This window comes from Brienomyrus brachyistius, chromosome 7, assembly GCF_023856365.1.
Source record: "Brienomyrus brachyistius isolate T26 chromosome 7, BBRACH_0.4, whole genome shotgun sequence".
In the NCBI taxonomy this organism is placed as follows: domain Eukaryota; kingdom Metazoa; phylum Chordata; class Actinopteri; order Osteoglossiformes; family Mormyridae; genus Brienomyrus; species Brienomyrus brachyistius.
In genome coordinates, this window is record NC_064539.1 from 24,148,493 (window position 1) to 24,164,904 (window position 16,412).

Genomic DNA, 16,412 nt, shown 5'->3' on the forward strand with positions numbered 1-16,412 from the left:
CCCTATCTCCTTCAGACGGACCTACTCGTACACGGAGCCGCAAGTTATACAGCCAGAACAGCGGAGGGAGCTACTTCGACACGCAGGGAGGCTCGTCGCAGGTGACGACAGTGGTGTCGTCGCACGGCATGGCAGGCGCCGGCGGCGGCGGGGGGCTGTCCATGGGCCTGACGGGGGGGGCAGATCATCAGCAGCTCTGGAGCGTATCTCATTGGCGGAAACTCCATGGACGGGTCTGGCCCTCACCCCCCCACACAGACGAACCGAGCCTCCCCAGCGACCGTGAGTACCTGCCCCATCTGATACTTTCCCTGTCTTGGTACTCACCTCCACCCATCTCAACCAGAAGAAACTGGGGGGGGTGGGGGGTGGTAGGGGGAGCACCCTGGGTTTGCAGGGTTGAATGTAGCTGCAGTTTGGTGTGTCTAACTCCGTATTGCCACCCTCGGCCCCTGGTTGCGTCAGGCTGGAGGATCCTCTCATGTCGTTACCTCTCAGGTTTTTTGCTCCCTCAAGTACCATGTCAAGTTTTTGCTCCCTTCCAACTCGCTGCGAGACAGTCCACATTTTTGCTCCCTCTGAGCTCTCTGCCAGGGGAAAAACATGGACCGTCCGAGGCTCCGCAAGGACCGGGTTGAAAAGGACTGTCTTAGGGTTACGAACACGGGTTTAGTTTAACGTCACGGCCGGGCCACGAAGCTCCTGTTTGGCCGCGGTGCTCCGTCCCAGTGGGACAGGCTCCTGCTGTTGTGGTGAGGTTTGCCAGGGAGCCATCTCTCAGCTCATCCTCCTCCCAGCGTGTGTGCCGGCTACCTGCGGTCGCTGGGGTGCAGGGCGTCCCCATCGTGTGCCTGCGGCTGCAGACAAGCGCCACCCCAGAGGTCAGAACCACTGGTAGATGGTTCTGTGTTGAGAAGTAGGGCTGGGACAGTGAAACACAGCGAAGAGCTGGACAAAAGCAAAGTCACATGTAAGATGTACAAAATGGAGGTGAAATATTGCGGAAGTACGGCAGCTCGCCGGAACATCTAATGTGACGTCATCCAGACATGCAATCCGCAAAAACATCCGATCCTAAATATCATGGTAATTTACTTGCTCGTTAATGCAGCTGCGTTGGGGTCAATTCTTAATGCACATATTAATATATTTATTAATGTATCTGGTTAGAGGCTTCTTATACAATTCACAACATTGGGTCTCTAATAATCGCTTTCCCATCCAAGCATAACTGGTATTGGCTATGGGTTGCATGTGTGGCGTCTGGCCTGCTGGGGAGGGCAGGAAGGGGGGGGGGGGGGGGGGGGGGGGGGGAGGGGTGAGGAGGGACTCTTCAGTGTGGGGGGGGCTTTGTGCTGAAATGGCTCTGACCCAGTTTTAAATGGGTATTCAACCAGTCGAAGCATTTTATCAAAAGTATTAAAAAGTGTGTCTATATATACACCACACAGATGTAAGACGTGGTAACTTGTTGCCAGACTGGGAGATGGTGATTTTTGTCTAATGGATCGATGCTGCCCCTCTAGTGGCGGAATCCGTGTAGTGCTGTGGTTGTCATGTAGCTTGAGACATGGTGTGTTGCTCGGGGTGATATACAGGTAAAGGGCTGAAAAACGAGGGTGCCAAGTCTCAGGGGTATGGAGCTGCTCCGTGTCTGATTTGGCTCGGACAACTGGCCTCCAGGTGGCGCCGGTCTGACCGAGGGTGTTCACTGCTGTCACAAGCGCCTCTCTAGGCAGTGGGGTCAGATCTGGGCATTAGGATGGAGGCCAAGCCAACTCGTACACTGCATGATAACCCTTCCTGGTGGCAAAGTAACACTGACTTGCTTGAGGGCTGTAGCAAGAATACAGTCTGCGTGCACAGGCAGGTGTGGAAGGGTGTCTCTGCTGAATGCTTGCGGCTGTGTGTGTGTGTGTGTGTGTTTGTGTGCGTGTGTGCGTGTGTGTGTGTGTGTGTGTGTGTGTGTGTGTGTGTGTGCGGCTTTCCTCACTTTAGTGCCCCATGTGAAATAATGACCTCGGTAATTAAACTGATTCAGGCTTCCTTCTCAGCTCAGAGGTCTGTAATAGCGTCAGAAAGCTGGGAGATCCGACAGGACGGGCATCACCCACACACACACACACACACACACACACACACGCACACACAACACGCACACACACACACACACACACACACACACACACACACGCACACACACACGCACACACACACAACACACACACACACACACACACACACACACACACACACACACACACACACACACACACACACTGGGCTGCCTTTGTGGGTTGCAGGGTGTGCGGGTGTTTGCTCTCATCGCTCATTCTCACCATGAGTTTGATACTCCTACCAATCTCAGTTGAATCCCCCCCCCCAATGCCCCCCCCATGCCCCCCCCCCCCCCCGCCTCTGTCCGCTTTGGCCTGTGTCGGTTTTCTCTGGTTTTCTTTCTTTTTCTTTGTTTTTTAATTTCTGTTGTGTTTCCTGCTCTGCGGACTGTCAGATTGAAATGGCCATTGAGACTCTCCAAAAGTCCGAAGGTTTTGTCCACCCAGCGGAGTTCGCTGCTCAACAGCCATGTAAGTTGCCCCGATTGAAGCTCCTCCCACCTCCCTCCTCCCCCCCCCCACCTGCATGCCTTCCTGGACACCCGCCTCCCCCCCAAAACGGTGGAGGAGTTTCCTCTTTCTTTCGCTTTATGTTGCTTGATTTGATTCCCCTCTCAGCCCTCTCTGCGATACGCTTCTCGGAGCATTTGTAGGAATGGCCTCCCATTGTGGGGAGGGGGGGGCGGTTGTGACTGCAGTTCTGAAGCACATACAGGACCCCCGGGATGTAGCGCCTCACGCCGGCAGAGTCGGCATCCTGTGACGTCAGCGCCCCAGATCTGACCGAATCCTGAGGTTTGCTGAAGCGGTGATTGTGGCATAGTAGCTGACCCCCCCCCCCAACCGCATTCTTCCCAAACAGCTGCAGTGGCTGCTGGACAACTACGAGACAGCAGAGGGCGTCAGCCTGCCGCGCTCCACCTTGTACAGCCACTATCTGCGGCACTGTCAGGAGCAGAAGCTGGACCCGGTAAACGCCGCCTCCTTCGGGAAGCTGATCCGCTCCATCTTCATGGGCTGCGACACGCCGACTCGGCACCCGGTGAGGAACTGCGGCCCGCAGTGCCTGTGCCTTCCTTTCCAGTGAGAGATGCCTCCATTTTCCAGAGACCCCCCCCCCCCAAATTCGAGCCGGTGACCCGCTCCGTCCATCTCTCTGAGGCTATAACAATTAGCCCAGCGTACATCCTCCAGACAGGGACCATCGTAAAGCAGGTCACTGGGGGTAGAGGCGTGTAAGGGGAGCAGCAGCACGCAAGCAGTGAGCTGCTTTCATCATTCTGGAGATGAGAATCTGTGTCCCCGTGATGTTTTGGCTTTTGACTGTATCCAAGCAACGGGGCCCTCTCCGAACGCGCCTAAAGCCGACCGCTAACGGAACCGTCTCCGAACGCGCCTAAAGCCGACCGCTAACGGGGCCGTCTCCGAACGCGCCTAAAGCCGACCGCTAACGGAACCGTCTCCGAACGCGCCCTAAAGCCGACCGCTAACGGGGCCGTCTCCGAACGCGCCTAAAGCCGACCGCTAACGGAACCGTCTCCGAACGCGCCTAAAGCCGACCGCTAACGGGGCCCTCTCCGAACGCGCCTAAAGCCGACCGCTAACGGAACCGTCTCCGAACGCGCCTAAAGCCGACCGCTAACGGAACCGTCTCCGAACGCGCCTAAAGCCGACCGCTAACGGAGCCGTCTCCGAACGCGCCTAAAGCCGACCGCTAACGGAACCGTCTCCGAACGCGCCTAAAGCCGACCGCTAACGGAACCGTCTCCGAACGCGCCTAAAGCCGACCGCTAACGGGGCCGTCTCCCGAACGCGCCTAAAGTCCGACCGCTAACGGGGCCCTCTCCGAACGCGCCTAAAGCCGACCGCTAACGGAACCGTCCTCCGAACGCGCCTAAAGCCGACCGCTAACGGGCCCGTCTCCGAACGCGCCTAAAGCCGACCGCTAACGGGGCCGTCTCCGAACGCGCCCTAAAGCCGACCGCTAACGGGCCCGTCTCCGAACGCGCCTAAAGCCGACCGCTAACGGAAACCGTCTCCGAACGCGCCTAAAGCCGCCCGCTAACGGAACCGTCTCCGAACGCGCCTAAAGCCGAACGCTAACGGGGCCGTCTCCGAACGCGCCTAAAGCCGACCGCTAACGGGGCCGTCTCCGAACGCGCCTAAAGCCGACCGCTAACGGGGCCGTCTCCGAACGCGCCTAAAGCCGACCGCTAACGGAAACCGTCTCCGAACGCGCCTAAAGCCGACCGCTAACGGGCCGTCTCCGACGCGCCTAAAGCTGACCGCTAACGGGGCCGTCTCCGAACGCGCCTAAAGCCGACCGCTAACGGGCCCGTCTCCGAACGCGCCTAAAGCCGACCGCTAACGGAACCGTCTCCGAACGCGCCTAAAGCCGCCCGCTAACGGAACCGTCTCCGAACGCGCCTAAAGCCGACCGCTAACGGGGCCGTCTCCGAACGCGCCTAAAGCCGACCGCTAACGGGGCCGTCTCCGAACGCGCCTAAAGCCGACCGCTAACGGAACCGTCTCCGAACGCGCCTAAAGCCGACCGCTAACGGGGCCGTCTCCGAACGCGCCTAAAGCCGACCGCTAACGGGGCCGTCTCCGAACGCGGCTAAAGCCGACCGCTAACGGAACCGTCTCCGAACGCGCCTAAAGCCGACCGCTAACGGGGCCGTCTCCGAACGCGCCTAAAGCCGACCGCTAACGGGCCCCGTCTCCGAACGCGCCTAAAGCCGACCGCTAACGGGGCCGTCTCCGAACGCGCCTAAAGCCGACCGCTAACGGGGCCGTCTCCGAACGCGCCTAAAGCCGACCGCTAACGGGCCCGTCTCCGAACGCGCCTAAAGCCGACCGCTAACGGGCCCGTCTCCGAACGCGCCTAAAGCCGACCGCTAACGGGCCCGTCTCCGAACGCGCCTAAAGCCGACCGCTAACGGGCCCGTCTCCGAACGCGCCTAAAGCCGACCTGTTTGAGAAGAATAACCTTATATCTCAGTGGCTTTACGTTCATGACGGTGGATGGTTCCAGGCCAGGTCCGTCTCGGGGCCCAGCAGGGCCGCGGTACGGATGCAGCTGCCCGTCCTGCCGCACGTCGCCAGCAGGCGGCCGCCACTCTTTTGGCTCCGAGTTGCTTTCGTGTTTGCAGCCCGCAGTCCTTAATATTTTATGGCTTTGCAGCAAGCTGTGCTCTATGTTTTGTGAATTAAAGATCCTGTGTTTTTCCGTCGCGTTAAGCCCCGGGAAAGAGCCGTCTCCGGCTACTTGGAATTCAGTTAATGTGTCTTGGCAGTGCGTATGGCGTCCTTGTTTTAAGATTGTGGATGGTGTCTGCAGGTGATTGGATGCCATAAGACTGGTTATTCCGAGAGCTAATTATAGTTTAGGTAACGTTGCTGGACTTTTTCTCTCATGGTGTTACACTAATGTCCATGTGACCTTCACATGACCTGTGTGTGACCTCTATGTGACCTTCACATGACCTCCGCGTGACCACACCCGCCCCTTGCTCTCCCCAGGGGGAACTCCAAGTACCACTATTATGGTATCCCGTGTGAAGCCCGACTCGCCCCTGAACCGGCTGCAGGAGGACATGCAGTACATGGCCCTGCGGCAGCAACCGGCGCAGCAGAAGCAGAGGTGCCCGGGCGCAGGAAATGGCATGACTGTGTCACTCCGCGTACAGCGGCAGCTAGAGCAGCTGTAACCCGCCGTCTTCCTGCAGGTTCAAGCCCGTGCAGAAGGTGGACGGCATGAGCAGCGAGAACTTCTCCGCAGGCGGTCCGCACCCCCCCCAGCGCCGCCGAGCAGACAGTCATCGCTCAAAGTCAGCACCACCAGCAGTTTCTAGGTGAGGCCTGGCTGGGGGGAGGTGGGGGGTCCTGGTGCGGCAGGTGGGGGGGGTTAGCGCGCTAATCGCTGTCTCCACCCCCAACAGACGCCTCCAGGGCTCTGCCTGAGTTCGTGGAGCTGGACATGGGCGACACAAACATGGACCTCATCGGCCCAGAGGACGTCAAGGCCCTACAGGCGCTGTACAGGGAGCACTGCGAGGTGGGGGGGGGGGGGGGGGGGTGTTAATATCCTCTGATATCTCTGATTCTGTGAGACGTCCCGACCTTAAATGGCTCCTTCCTGGGGTGGAAAGGTCTGCAGGGAGGGACGGCTTGTGTTTGGGTGGCAAACAAGCCGCCGAATGTGCTGCCCCAAGCCGATTAACGGGGTGGGTTGGAGTCAGCTGACCCGGGCCTGCTGGGGGCCATTGTGATTGCTGCTGTTTACGAGGTGCTGCGTGCAGAGTGGAAGCCTGTCGCCTGAGCGACACCCCCACTGCTCTTTACCGGCGTTTGCGCAGCGGTGGAGCATTAGCGGTGGCGTGTCCTGGTGGGGGGAGGGAGGGGCTCTTTCAGCACCGGGAGGGGGCTGCAGGTGGCCGGCCGGTGTGAGGCCGCCGCTTTGTGAGGAGCTCCATCATCCCGGCGGGAGGTGCGGTGGAGGAGCACTCCCTCCCTCTTTCCCTCCTGTGCGGTGTGGAGCCGGCTATCGAGGCCCTGGGGCCCGCCACGTGGCTCCTTTCAGGCGGGCCGGCTGTCTGAAGGCCCTGCACAAAACACCCGGCTTTACGGGAGCTGCAGGGAATTTCCAGTGCGGGACCTGCCTGAAAGAGGCCAAACGTGAAGCTGACACTCCCACCAAGCATGCTGTGATTTACGGAGTGCAGATGAGCGACGTGTGACATTCTGTGGCGGCTCAGAGGAGGTCAGACGCTGCTGCCCCCTAGAGGTCGTGCCAGGGGTCTCCCGCACAATTTCGGCTCATTTTCTCAAGCCCCTGAGCTGGAGTAAAGCAGTCCTACCTGCACAAATGGTACAGGGGTCAGACGCACCTCTGCTGCCCTGCTCGGAATCTTGCAGATGGCGTTACCGTGGTAATTACCCCGCATGTGCTTCTGTGTTCTGCAGGCCATCCTGGACGTGGTGGTGAACCTCCAGTTTGGGCTGATAGAGAAGCTGTGGCAGACATTCTGGCGCTACTCCCCCAGCGTCTCTGTAGAGGGCGCTACCATCACGGAGAACAGGCAAGCCCCACCGTGGCCGACGGAGGCATTTTGAGCTCCCTAGTAAATGTTTGCGGGCGACTAGACAGGATTTCCTCCAACAAAAGGAGCGGTAGGACCTTCTCTGTGGTACGACCCGCACGCCAAGAGCCCCTTAGTGGTTTCTGTGCGATACTCCCGCAGGAGACTTTCAGGATTCCAAAATGAGAATTATACATAGAAATCTCCATTGGGCTTCTCTGACGCTGACCTCCCTGTCCCCCCCCCCCCCGCCCCCCCCAACAGCGGCGTGAGCGAGATCGAGGGCCGTCTGCCGCGTGCCCCGCCTACTCCAGCTGTGCCGCAGTGAGGCCGTGCTGCGCTGGATGAGCTCCTGCGACCACGTCATGTACCAGGCGCTGGTGGAGATCCTCATCCCGGATGTGCTGCGACCCATCCCTAGTGAGGCTGCTATTTCCCACTGGGCGCATAAAATCGGTCTGAGCACTGGCCTGCTTACTGCATATTCACTGTAATCTCCGCTGTGAGCCTGGCCACTTTTCCTACGCTGTATGGAGAAAAATGCCAATAAAGATTCAGTAACAGATTTCGTACCGACAGCCAGGTTATATGCAGAATGTAAACGCTGCTTCCTTGTGTGTGTGTGTGTGTGTGTGTGTGTGTGTGTGTGTGTCTGTGTGTGTGTCTGTGTGTGTGTGTGTGTCTGTGTGTGTGTGTGTGTGTCTGTGTGTGTGTGTGTGCACGTCTGTGTCCCTCCCTCAAGGTGCCTTGACCCAAGCCATCCGTAATTTTGCCAAAAGTCTCGAGGCCTGGCTAAACAACGCTATGAGCGCCGTTCCCCAGAAGATGGTCCAAACCAAGGTGAGTCTGCGGGGGCTGCCAGGTACCCGCGGCTGGATGAGAACCAGACAGAATCATGTTAGGCAGTAACCCCCAGCGTGTCCTTTAGTGCTCTGTTGCTGCCTGCCAGCCAAACACCTATGAGGAACAATTTAAACACAAAAGGCCTCTGTCAGAATGGTCAGAACCCACATTCTGAGCTGTTGTGGGACAAAATGAGGTGGCTTTTGTGCTGTAGACATGCAGCGGGGTTGTAACCGGCTGTACTGGGAGCCTGGCCCTCCCTCGCCCCCAAAAACGAAAAGCGGCCTTTATGTGCCAAATCTGCGTTGAAAAATACAATAAACGCAGATGGATTTTGTGGCCGTGTGGGATTTCGTGCTCAATGGGGATTTTTGTTTATATTCCAAGTTGTAGAGACACATTCATGTCAGGAGATCTGGATTAACTAGGGCTCTCTCTCGCCCCCTACAGGTTGCCGCTGTTAGTGCCTTTGCGCAGACGCTGCGCAGATATACGTCCCTGAACCACCTGGCGCAGGCGGCACGCGCAGTCCTGCAGAACACCTCGCAGATCAACCAGATGCTCAGCGACCTCAACCGCGTCGACTTCGCCAACGTGCAGGTGAGGCGCTCGTGAATGATGTGGAGGGTGGGGATGTAGCATGAAGGTGAGGGTGACCCCCCCCACCCCCACTACACAGGAGCAGGCCTCGTGGGTGTGCCAGTGCGAGGAGGGCGTGGTCCAGCGCTTAGAGCAGGACTTCAAAGTCACGCTGCAGCAGCAGAGCTCTCTGGAGCAGTGGGCAGCCTGGCTGGACAACGTGGTCACCCAGGTGCTGAAGCCTTACGAGGGTCGGCCCAGCTTCCCCAGGGCAGCCAGGCAGTTCCTGCTCAAGTGGTCTTTCTACAGGTGAGCCGAACCCGGTTAGCTCCTTCATCTTCATCACCATCATCGCACGCAGGTGAAGGTTAGCTGCGTTTAACCCGCGTCTTGTCACTGTGCCCCGTAACGTGCAGCTGAAAAGCTAGGCTGTACCCCCTCTCTCCCATAATGCAGTTTGACTGCTTTGCTAATAATTGAGTATATATTTGCCCCTCCATTGTGTCTCAAAGCCCGTGTACACTGTTATACCCTGGTGGATTAACAGAAAACAAGAGGCATAAAATTACCAGAGGCATTTGATTAACTATTAATTACCCCTGTTAGGCCAGGGAACTGGGTACGAGGAAGGTGTTTTTGCTCTAACAGCAGTTATATTGTTCACAAATTGCAGTGCTTTAGTTGTTTGACTAACATGAGATTGCTGTGAGCTCCCTGAGTATACACTGTGATGCTCCCTCCGAGTGCCTGTTTTTTCTGGTAAATACGGTACGTGTGGCTGGCTGTGCTCTGACTCCGCCCCTCTCCCTATCGCTGGGCAGCTCCATGGTGATCCGCGACCTGACCCTGCGCAGCGCCGCCAGCTTCGGCTCCTTCCACCTCATCCGGCTGCTTTACGACGAGTACATGTTCTACCTGGTGGAGCACCGCGTCGCCCAGGCGACCGGGGAGACGCCCATCGGCATCATGGGAGAGGTGAGGGCGCACCGGACTCCGCACGCACGCTCTGGGTGGCTCACTCTTACGCTGTCCGCTAATCGTCTGCCTTTCTACCGTCGTGCAGTTCGCCGACCTCAGCACCATGTCACCTGCAAACATCGACAAAGGTGAGTAAAGAAGACAGCGACGACCGTCCAATCAGGACTTCCCTTACAATGCTATGCGCCTTTGTAAAAAGACAGACAGAATGATTGGTCGATTGGCCGCCTTGTGAGCAGAGAGGGCAGCTTGCTCATCCCTGTGCTGCGTGTCACTGCCCCCTCAGATGAGGTGAGCGAGATGGACAGCGACTTGGATGAGGACATGGAAGACTCCGGAGAGCCGATGGCCAAGCGGGAGAAGGCGGAGACCGAGGTGATCCAGGTGCTCCAGGTGGGGGCGCTGGAGGACGGCGGCAGTGCTGTGGTGGGCGTGATCCAGCCCGACATGCTCAGCTCGCTGGCCCAGCCCCCGGTCGACCGGGTGGACCACATCCTGGCACCTGTGGGCACCACCCCCACCATCCAGCACTGCAGTGCCACTGGGAACACCTATGCGTCTGTCTGAAGACCCCCACCCCCGTGCCCTCCTCCCCTTCTGCGTCTCCGTCTTCTCTCTCTCTCTCTCTTTTTCTCTCTCTCCTCCTTCGCCCTCCGAAGTCAGAGAGGAGCGGTCGCCGTGTCATTCTGACTGTTTGGCAGAGGCCCTGCTGGAGGTCATGTGACCATTACACGCCCATCATGGCTGCAGTCGACGTCGGCTGGAGATAAACCAAAACCCAGAACCTGGCCATCCAAACAGGGATCGGTCTGCAAGTGGGCCAGCTGAGTCTGGTGTCATATGACCCAAATGTCACGTGACTCTAATATCACGTGACCATATATATACATGTTTCTGTGTTTTGTGTGTATGTGTGTGTGTGTGTGTGTTTGAGGGAGGTTGGGATGAAAAAAGGGCTGTAGATTTTCAGTGCCCCACTGTAGCTGTGGGGGGGGGTGACCCAGGTGATGCTGCTCTGTTTGACTGCAGGGGGTTAAGGGGGTGGCAGGGGGCCCAAAAGCCCCTTGTTTGGAAGAGTTTGCTGATTGTTCATTCTGATGGACAGGAACACAAATCCACGCCAGCGGTGTCATAAATCGCCCCCCTTGGTTTCAGAGAAGGTTGTGCTCTTATGTACCAAAGGTTAGTGTAGCAAACTGCTGAGGAGAGAGAGCATCAGTCCGCGAGAGACACTCTGCGGCTTCATCTCCATCCTGCTTTTCTGTTCTTTTTTACTTTCCTTATTTAGACTAAACTCTGTGTGTCTGTTTCCGCATTAATATGTGAATTGACTGCTGTACGGCTGTAGAATGTAACGAGACTGTCAGAAACACTGGACGTGTTCAGGTGGTTGTCCTGGACACCCATCGCTATGGTGACTTCAGTTGTCGCTGCTGCTCCCGAGAGTGACGTATTTGTTGAGCCAGAAACCACTAAATACTGTAGGTCTCTCTTCACTGTACCCTGTGGATGTGCTTATTTTGGTATCCATCATGTTTTTTGCATTGCTGTTCCCCAACCCACCCCCCAATCCTGATTGGACCAAAAACACGTGGAGCCAGGCAAAGGGAGGCCCCTAGTGGCCAATGTGAGGACCCGTCTCCTTTCCGTCGTAGTGCCAATTCGCCACGCAGAGCGAATGTCAGGGATCTTTGTACCTCGGCTGCATCACAGTGCCTTAACGCAGCGTTGAGCTTTGCGCGCAGTGCCGTCCGCCCGTCTCTGACGCAGTGCGCCCCCCAGAGGCCAGCGCGCACCTTTCCACCCACGCATCTGCTTTACCAAACGGCTGGATTTGTGCTCTGCCATCAGTCTGCTGGCCGCAAGTGGGGGAGGCGTCTCTCCTTTGGTCGTTTGTTTCGTCTGGTTCCTTCCCCGTCTAGGGTGACTGCCCCCCCCCCCCCCCCCCCCCCCCCCGCACTCCGTGTCCATCGGTGCCCCCTGCTGCTGGGGTTCTGACGTTGTGATTCCACACGTCTGTCCGTCGTGTGCGTGTGAGTCCGTGTCCATGTGGGCAGGAGCAGCCGGACTCTCATCTTGCTCCCCCCACCCCCCCAGTTGCCCCCCCACGCCCTTTCTCACACCACTGCTGCCGGGCCTGGCACACGGCTGCTGCCTGAGGCTCTCACACAGGACGCTGGACTTAACTCTTGTCTTGTCTGTGTTTTTACAAACAAACAAATTCAAACCTCATCAACATTTATTCAATCTTCTCCTTATGTATAGTGGACCAAAAGTTTGATATTTTCTATTATATATACAGTATATATGAGAATATATATACACACGCATAAATAATGACAAAACAGTACTTATATATTTACTGTTTTTGCTTTCAGTGCTTTTCTATGCGGTGGCCCTGAGTATCACCCTGTGGTCCCACTTTTGTCGCCCTCCTGTGATTAACTGTGAAAGGCTTAGGGCCCCGGGCCCCGGGCCCCTACACCAGAGAGCCAAGGGTTTTTGCACGTCCGTTCCTGCACCAGGTGTGCCAAATCTAAGCAGACTGCCCTCTGTTACAGGCAGCTGGCCAACACTAACACTGTCATACGACCTCGGCGGTCCTTCTGTCACAAGCACGGGGGCCGGGCCAGTGCTTAGCCCTTCTCTCGCAACGCCAACAGGAAGTGCCCCTGTGTGGCGGCTGGTGCCGACGGTGTAACTGGTCTTGTGGTGCGGGCATCGCGACTCTGCCCTTACAAACGGGGCGTGTGTGGAGTGTGAGGCTCAGGCTCACTCCCTGTCCTGGCTGCACTGGAGACATACTTTGTACTTGAACTGTTATCGATCACTCTTATCTAACAGAAAACATCAGAAGATGTGTTTAAACTGGTAAAGATGTGGGTACTTGTCGTTGCTTTAAGTGCTACTGAATGGATTATTTACTAATTGCATTTTAACTGTCATTTTCTGAGAACTGTTTGCACCAAGAAATTTGTGTTTGAGTAAAGACTAAGGTTCTGTTCGTTACCCCATTCTGCCATCTTCTGCAGACGTATGCGGCCCACGCTAGACGTAGCTCTGTTTAGATGTTAAATTATAATAGGATTTATTATAGTGATAATTTGTTTACTTCACCCAGTATTTTTTTTTATCCTGAGGAAAAAGTGTACTAGTCATACTAATTATCTTAAAAGTAATTTCTTAATTTCATATTAATCCAATTTTATATAAATCCAGGGTATTTTGGAATTTATGTTTTTTAGCATCACTACTTTATTCTGGTAGATGTTGACTATTCCATCCATCCATCCATCCATCTACCTTCTAACCACAAAACCTGCTGAAGGTGTGTTTTCTATTGCGGCTCATATTGCAGTGGGAATGTCGGGTTTGACTGACTGCCCTGGGTACCACACGCCTGTCTTTCCATCATAGGCAGCGTTCATGTTCCCTTTTTCATACGTTGGCTTGTCGATATGAAGAAATGCCCTTTCTGTCTTCTGCCTGGAGTGCAAGCAGTTCTCAGAGTGGTTGGTTTACTCAGAATGATATCTTGATTATGTGCATTAGAATCATGAAAGTGCTTTTTTGGTTTTGCATGCATTCTTGTGCTGCTAGAATCTGATTTGTCCTTATTTTCATTTGTTTTCCACCCTCTGGACAACGTGCTGGACAGTCCCTCGGGTGTCCAGAGGTGGCAGTGCATCCTCCGGAGTCTTGCATGTCTGCACACTGAATTGAAGCCAATACACTGTTTAAGACATTGTTGTTTTTAATTGTGTATGTATTTTTAGAACCACAAAATGATCATTTTTCAGTTTAGAAATTGTGAATGGCGGGTGAAAAACAAGGTCTTCTTATTTAGCATTTAGGCCAATGACTGTTCCGAAATCAGAATTCATTCAGGCCCGTTTTGAAAATCGGTGGCGTGGAGCACCATCTATTTTTCTTTTTTTAAAGAGTGTTCAAGAGAAGCCCTTAATGTCCTGTTAGACATATCATATTGTCCCAGGCTACACCTTGGAATGACCAGCAGGGGGCAGAGATTTGCCTCTGTCTAGGAGACGAGGCAGTTCCACTGAAAAAGACTCCAGTGCCTTTCACTCCAGTGACCTCCAGTGACCAGAACGGGCCCAGCATGTCTGCTGCCTCTTGAGTTGTCCCACACTCTCACTCAGCAGGCCAGCCTGTTGTTTTTTCGGACGTCACGGATGCGTGCTTCTCCACAAGCTGCCTGTAGCGGGACTGTTTCCGCAGTTCCAAACAGTTTGTTGACAATCTTTCTTCGAAGACTGGCTATTATGGGTCGTACAGTGCAGTGTCCTCTGCATTTAACCCATATGTGACATAGCAGGGGGCAGCTAATTATCCAGATCAATATAAAAATCTATGATACTGTAAGGGAAACTGAACTGAAGTGTACTTTGCAATGGAAATGAATCATGTACCTCTTCTGCATCACGTCAGGTGTTCAGTACTTCAGTACTTTCTGCCTGTTTGCCCTTACGCAATTCGGGTTAGCTGTGGAGTCCAAACTCGGCCAGACTCTGACACAACTTTACATGAGAGGGTTTTCTTCTAGAAATGATGGACTTGTTGTTAAATTGCTGCTGATTTGACAATGGGGAGGATGGGGGAGGAGTTAAGATCGAGCATTTAGGGATACTAATCACCTCTGCATTCTTTGGCATCTTTTGGCGAGGATACGTAACAGTGACGTCCGAAAACGCCGTCCAGCTGCACGCTGGCGAGGCAAAGTGCCTGGCCATGCCGAGAGGTTTTTTTTTAAAAAAAAAAACACTACAGTGCCACAAACGTGAAGAGAGCCGGTTCCATAGGATAGAGCATAACTGGCCGCATGTCTCAACAAAGCCTGCTGATTCACAGATATGGAGCACGCTACGGATGTCTTTAAAAAAAAAAAAAAAAAAAAAAAAAAAAGTTAGATTGTGCGACCAGACGTAAGCTGGGATCTTGCTGATTATGAACAGCATACTATCACTGTCATGGTTAATCTTTCCAAACGTTTTCTTGTTTCGATATTGTTGGCAGAATGCAGTGTGGGTTTTTGCTTTGTTATAATTATTATTATTATTCTGATTATTATCATTTCCTGATATATTTGAAGTGCCATTTGACAGTCGTCTTAGTGAGTTGGTGGCCTGCTGTAGCGCATTCTAATGCAAGCACAAGCATTCTGGAACTCTGGGGTGTGGGACTTCCCTGTTGTGGTCACCCCAGAGACAGTCTGAGGTGTAAATATAAAGACAAATCGAAGTAATGTTATTTATTTACTGTTTTATTTTTTTTTTCTTTTTAGAAATTCTTTTAGGTGGCGTTTTAATTTTGATTATTCCGATTTTGTTTGGAAGAGTACTTTGTGATTTTAATCTTTTGGATTTGCATAATGTAATGTATTTTGTATATATATGTATCATTACGTGATCGTTTTCCTCTTTTGTGTGATTCAAGTTACATTTTAGTATATTACATCTTCTAAAATTGGGAAGAGCTAACGGATAAATGTAAGGGTGATTTGTATTGTGTATTTTACATAGAACATAACAAAAACATAACAAAAACAACTGGGGAACTTTTATATTTATAAAGGTATATATTAACATTTAGTGTGTCGTTTATGAGGAAAAAGACATAGAAAATATTAAGGACACATGTAGTTTGTTTTTCTGAATATTTCAGACTTGAGCTCAGGCTAGCTTATTAGTGTTGTTTTCTTAAAATTTGTGGCTTGTCTTTCAAAATAAATAAACCTTTTTTTCTGTTGAACTTTCTTCCGGAGTGTGGCCAATCGTCTGATCTGTAATCTGCTTCAATGGCAATTTTAAAGTTAATTTTACGCATGCTTTACTCATTATCGGGATATTGTACTCATCATAAGTGGTGACAGCAAGCCCTCTGTCCATGAAGTGTGCAGGAGCTCATTGTGAGTTCCCATTCTCGCTCACCAATTGTTGAGCACCAGTTCATGCACCAATTGTTCAAATCCAGATCCATCTTCCAGCCGGTTCCCTTAATCACGTGGCTTTGGACTGCAGGAAGAAAGCAGAGTATATCCAAATGCATTTATCATTACACTTCTGGATAATACGATCAGATTGATAAAGGGTTACTTTTAGAGATCTACTCTCTGAAATCTGACGCCCTAAAATTAGATCTATGTCTCTTGGTACGGCAGTCTTTCAAAATCATGTCTCCATGGTTAATTGCATGTAGAGACTACAATTGTGTATTTCGTTAGCAATTTTGCAGATACACAAATTACTTTTTCCAGAACAATGCATTTAATGTCCCTAGACTTGTTTTCTTAAAATAAAAAAACTTTAAAACACTGTCCGGTCACAGTATACTCTAACACGTACGTTTTGCCCGTTTTCTTTATAAACTGATAAAAGGTTATAAGAGTGTAAAACGTGCTAGAAGGTTGATTATTAGAAGTTATGGAATTTTTTAAATAATTACTTTTTACGCAAATCGATAATATGAGCTGCTCTGGCATGGAGGGCTCCGTCTGTCGTTATTGTACAAAATCGTTATTGTAAGACGAACCAGGGGAAGGTTCACCTGAGCCGAATTTGCTCAGTGTGTCTGCCATATGGAGTCCCAATTAAGGCTGAGACCTCCATCGAACAGCACTACGCTGATGCCTTCAGTGATCGGCCGGCAGACGCATCTGCTGCGGATCCGCTTCGACTAACCGCGTCAGCTGGGGTCCCGGGAGGGACGGTGCGGCCCGCACTGCGCATGTCACGGGGGACGGACTCCGCCGCGGTGGGAAATTTAAAAAGGGTTCGGGAAGGAGGAGGGAAATCAA

The 16,412-nt window shown here is 53.2% G+C and overlaps 1 protein-coding gene across 1 annotated transcript in view; it reads left to right on the forward strand.

Moving 5' to 3' along the window:
- The window catches only part of rfx3 (regulatory factor X, 3 (influences HLA class II expression)), a 13,983-nt gene extending 2,442 nt beyond the window's left edge, over positions 1-11,541 (forward strand). Inside the window, 21 exon segments of the mRNA XM_049020353.1 lie at positions 16-43; positions 45-173; positions 175-282; positions 2,513-2,551; positions 2,553-2,588; positions 2,980-3,134; positions 3,136-3,159; positions 5,640-5,670; positions 5,672-5,760; positions 5,846-5,909; positions 5,911-5,971; positions 6,059-6,174; positions 7,083-7,198; positions 7,463-7,499; positions 7,501-7,618; positions 7,941-8,038; positions 8,492-8,641; positions 8,721-8,929; positions 9,442-9,595; positions 9,684-9,726; positions 9,885-11,541. Of these exon segments, the coding sequence (XP_048876310.1) occupies positions 16-43; positions 45-173; positions 175-282; positions 2,513-2,551; positions 2,553-2,588; positions 2,980-3,134; positions 3,136-3,159; positions 5,640-5,670; positions 5,672-5,760; positions 5,846-5,909; positions 5,911-5,971; positions 6,059-6,174; positions 7,083-7,198; positions 7,463-7,499; positions 7,501-7,618; positions 7,941-8,038; positions 8,492-8,641; positions 8,721-8,929; positions 9,442-9,595; positions 9,684-9,726; positions 9,885-10,165 (2,086 nt within the window). The 3' untranslated portion in view covers positions 10,166-11,541.
- Positions 11,542-16,412: the final 4,871 nt, after the last annotated feature.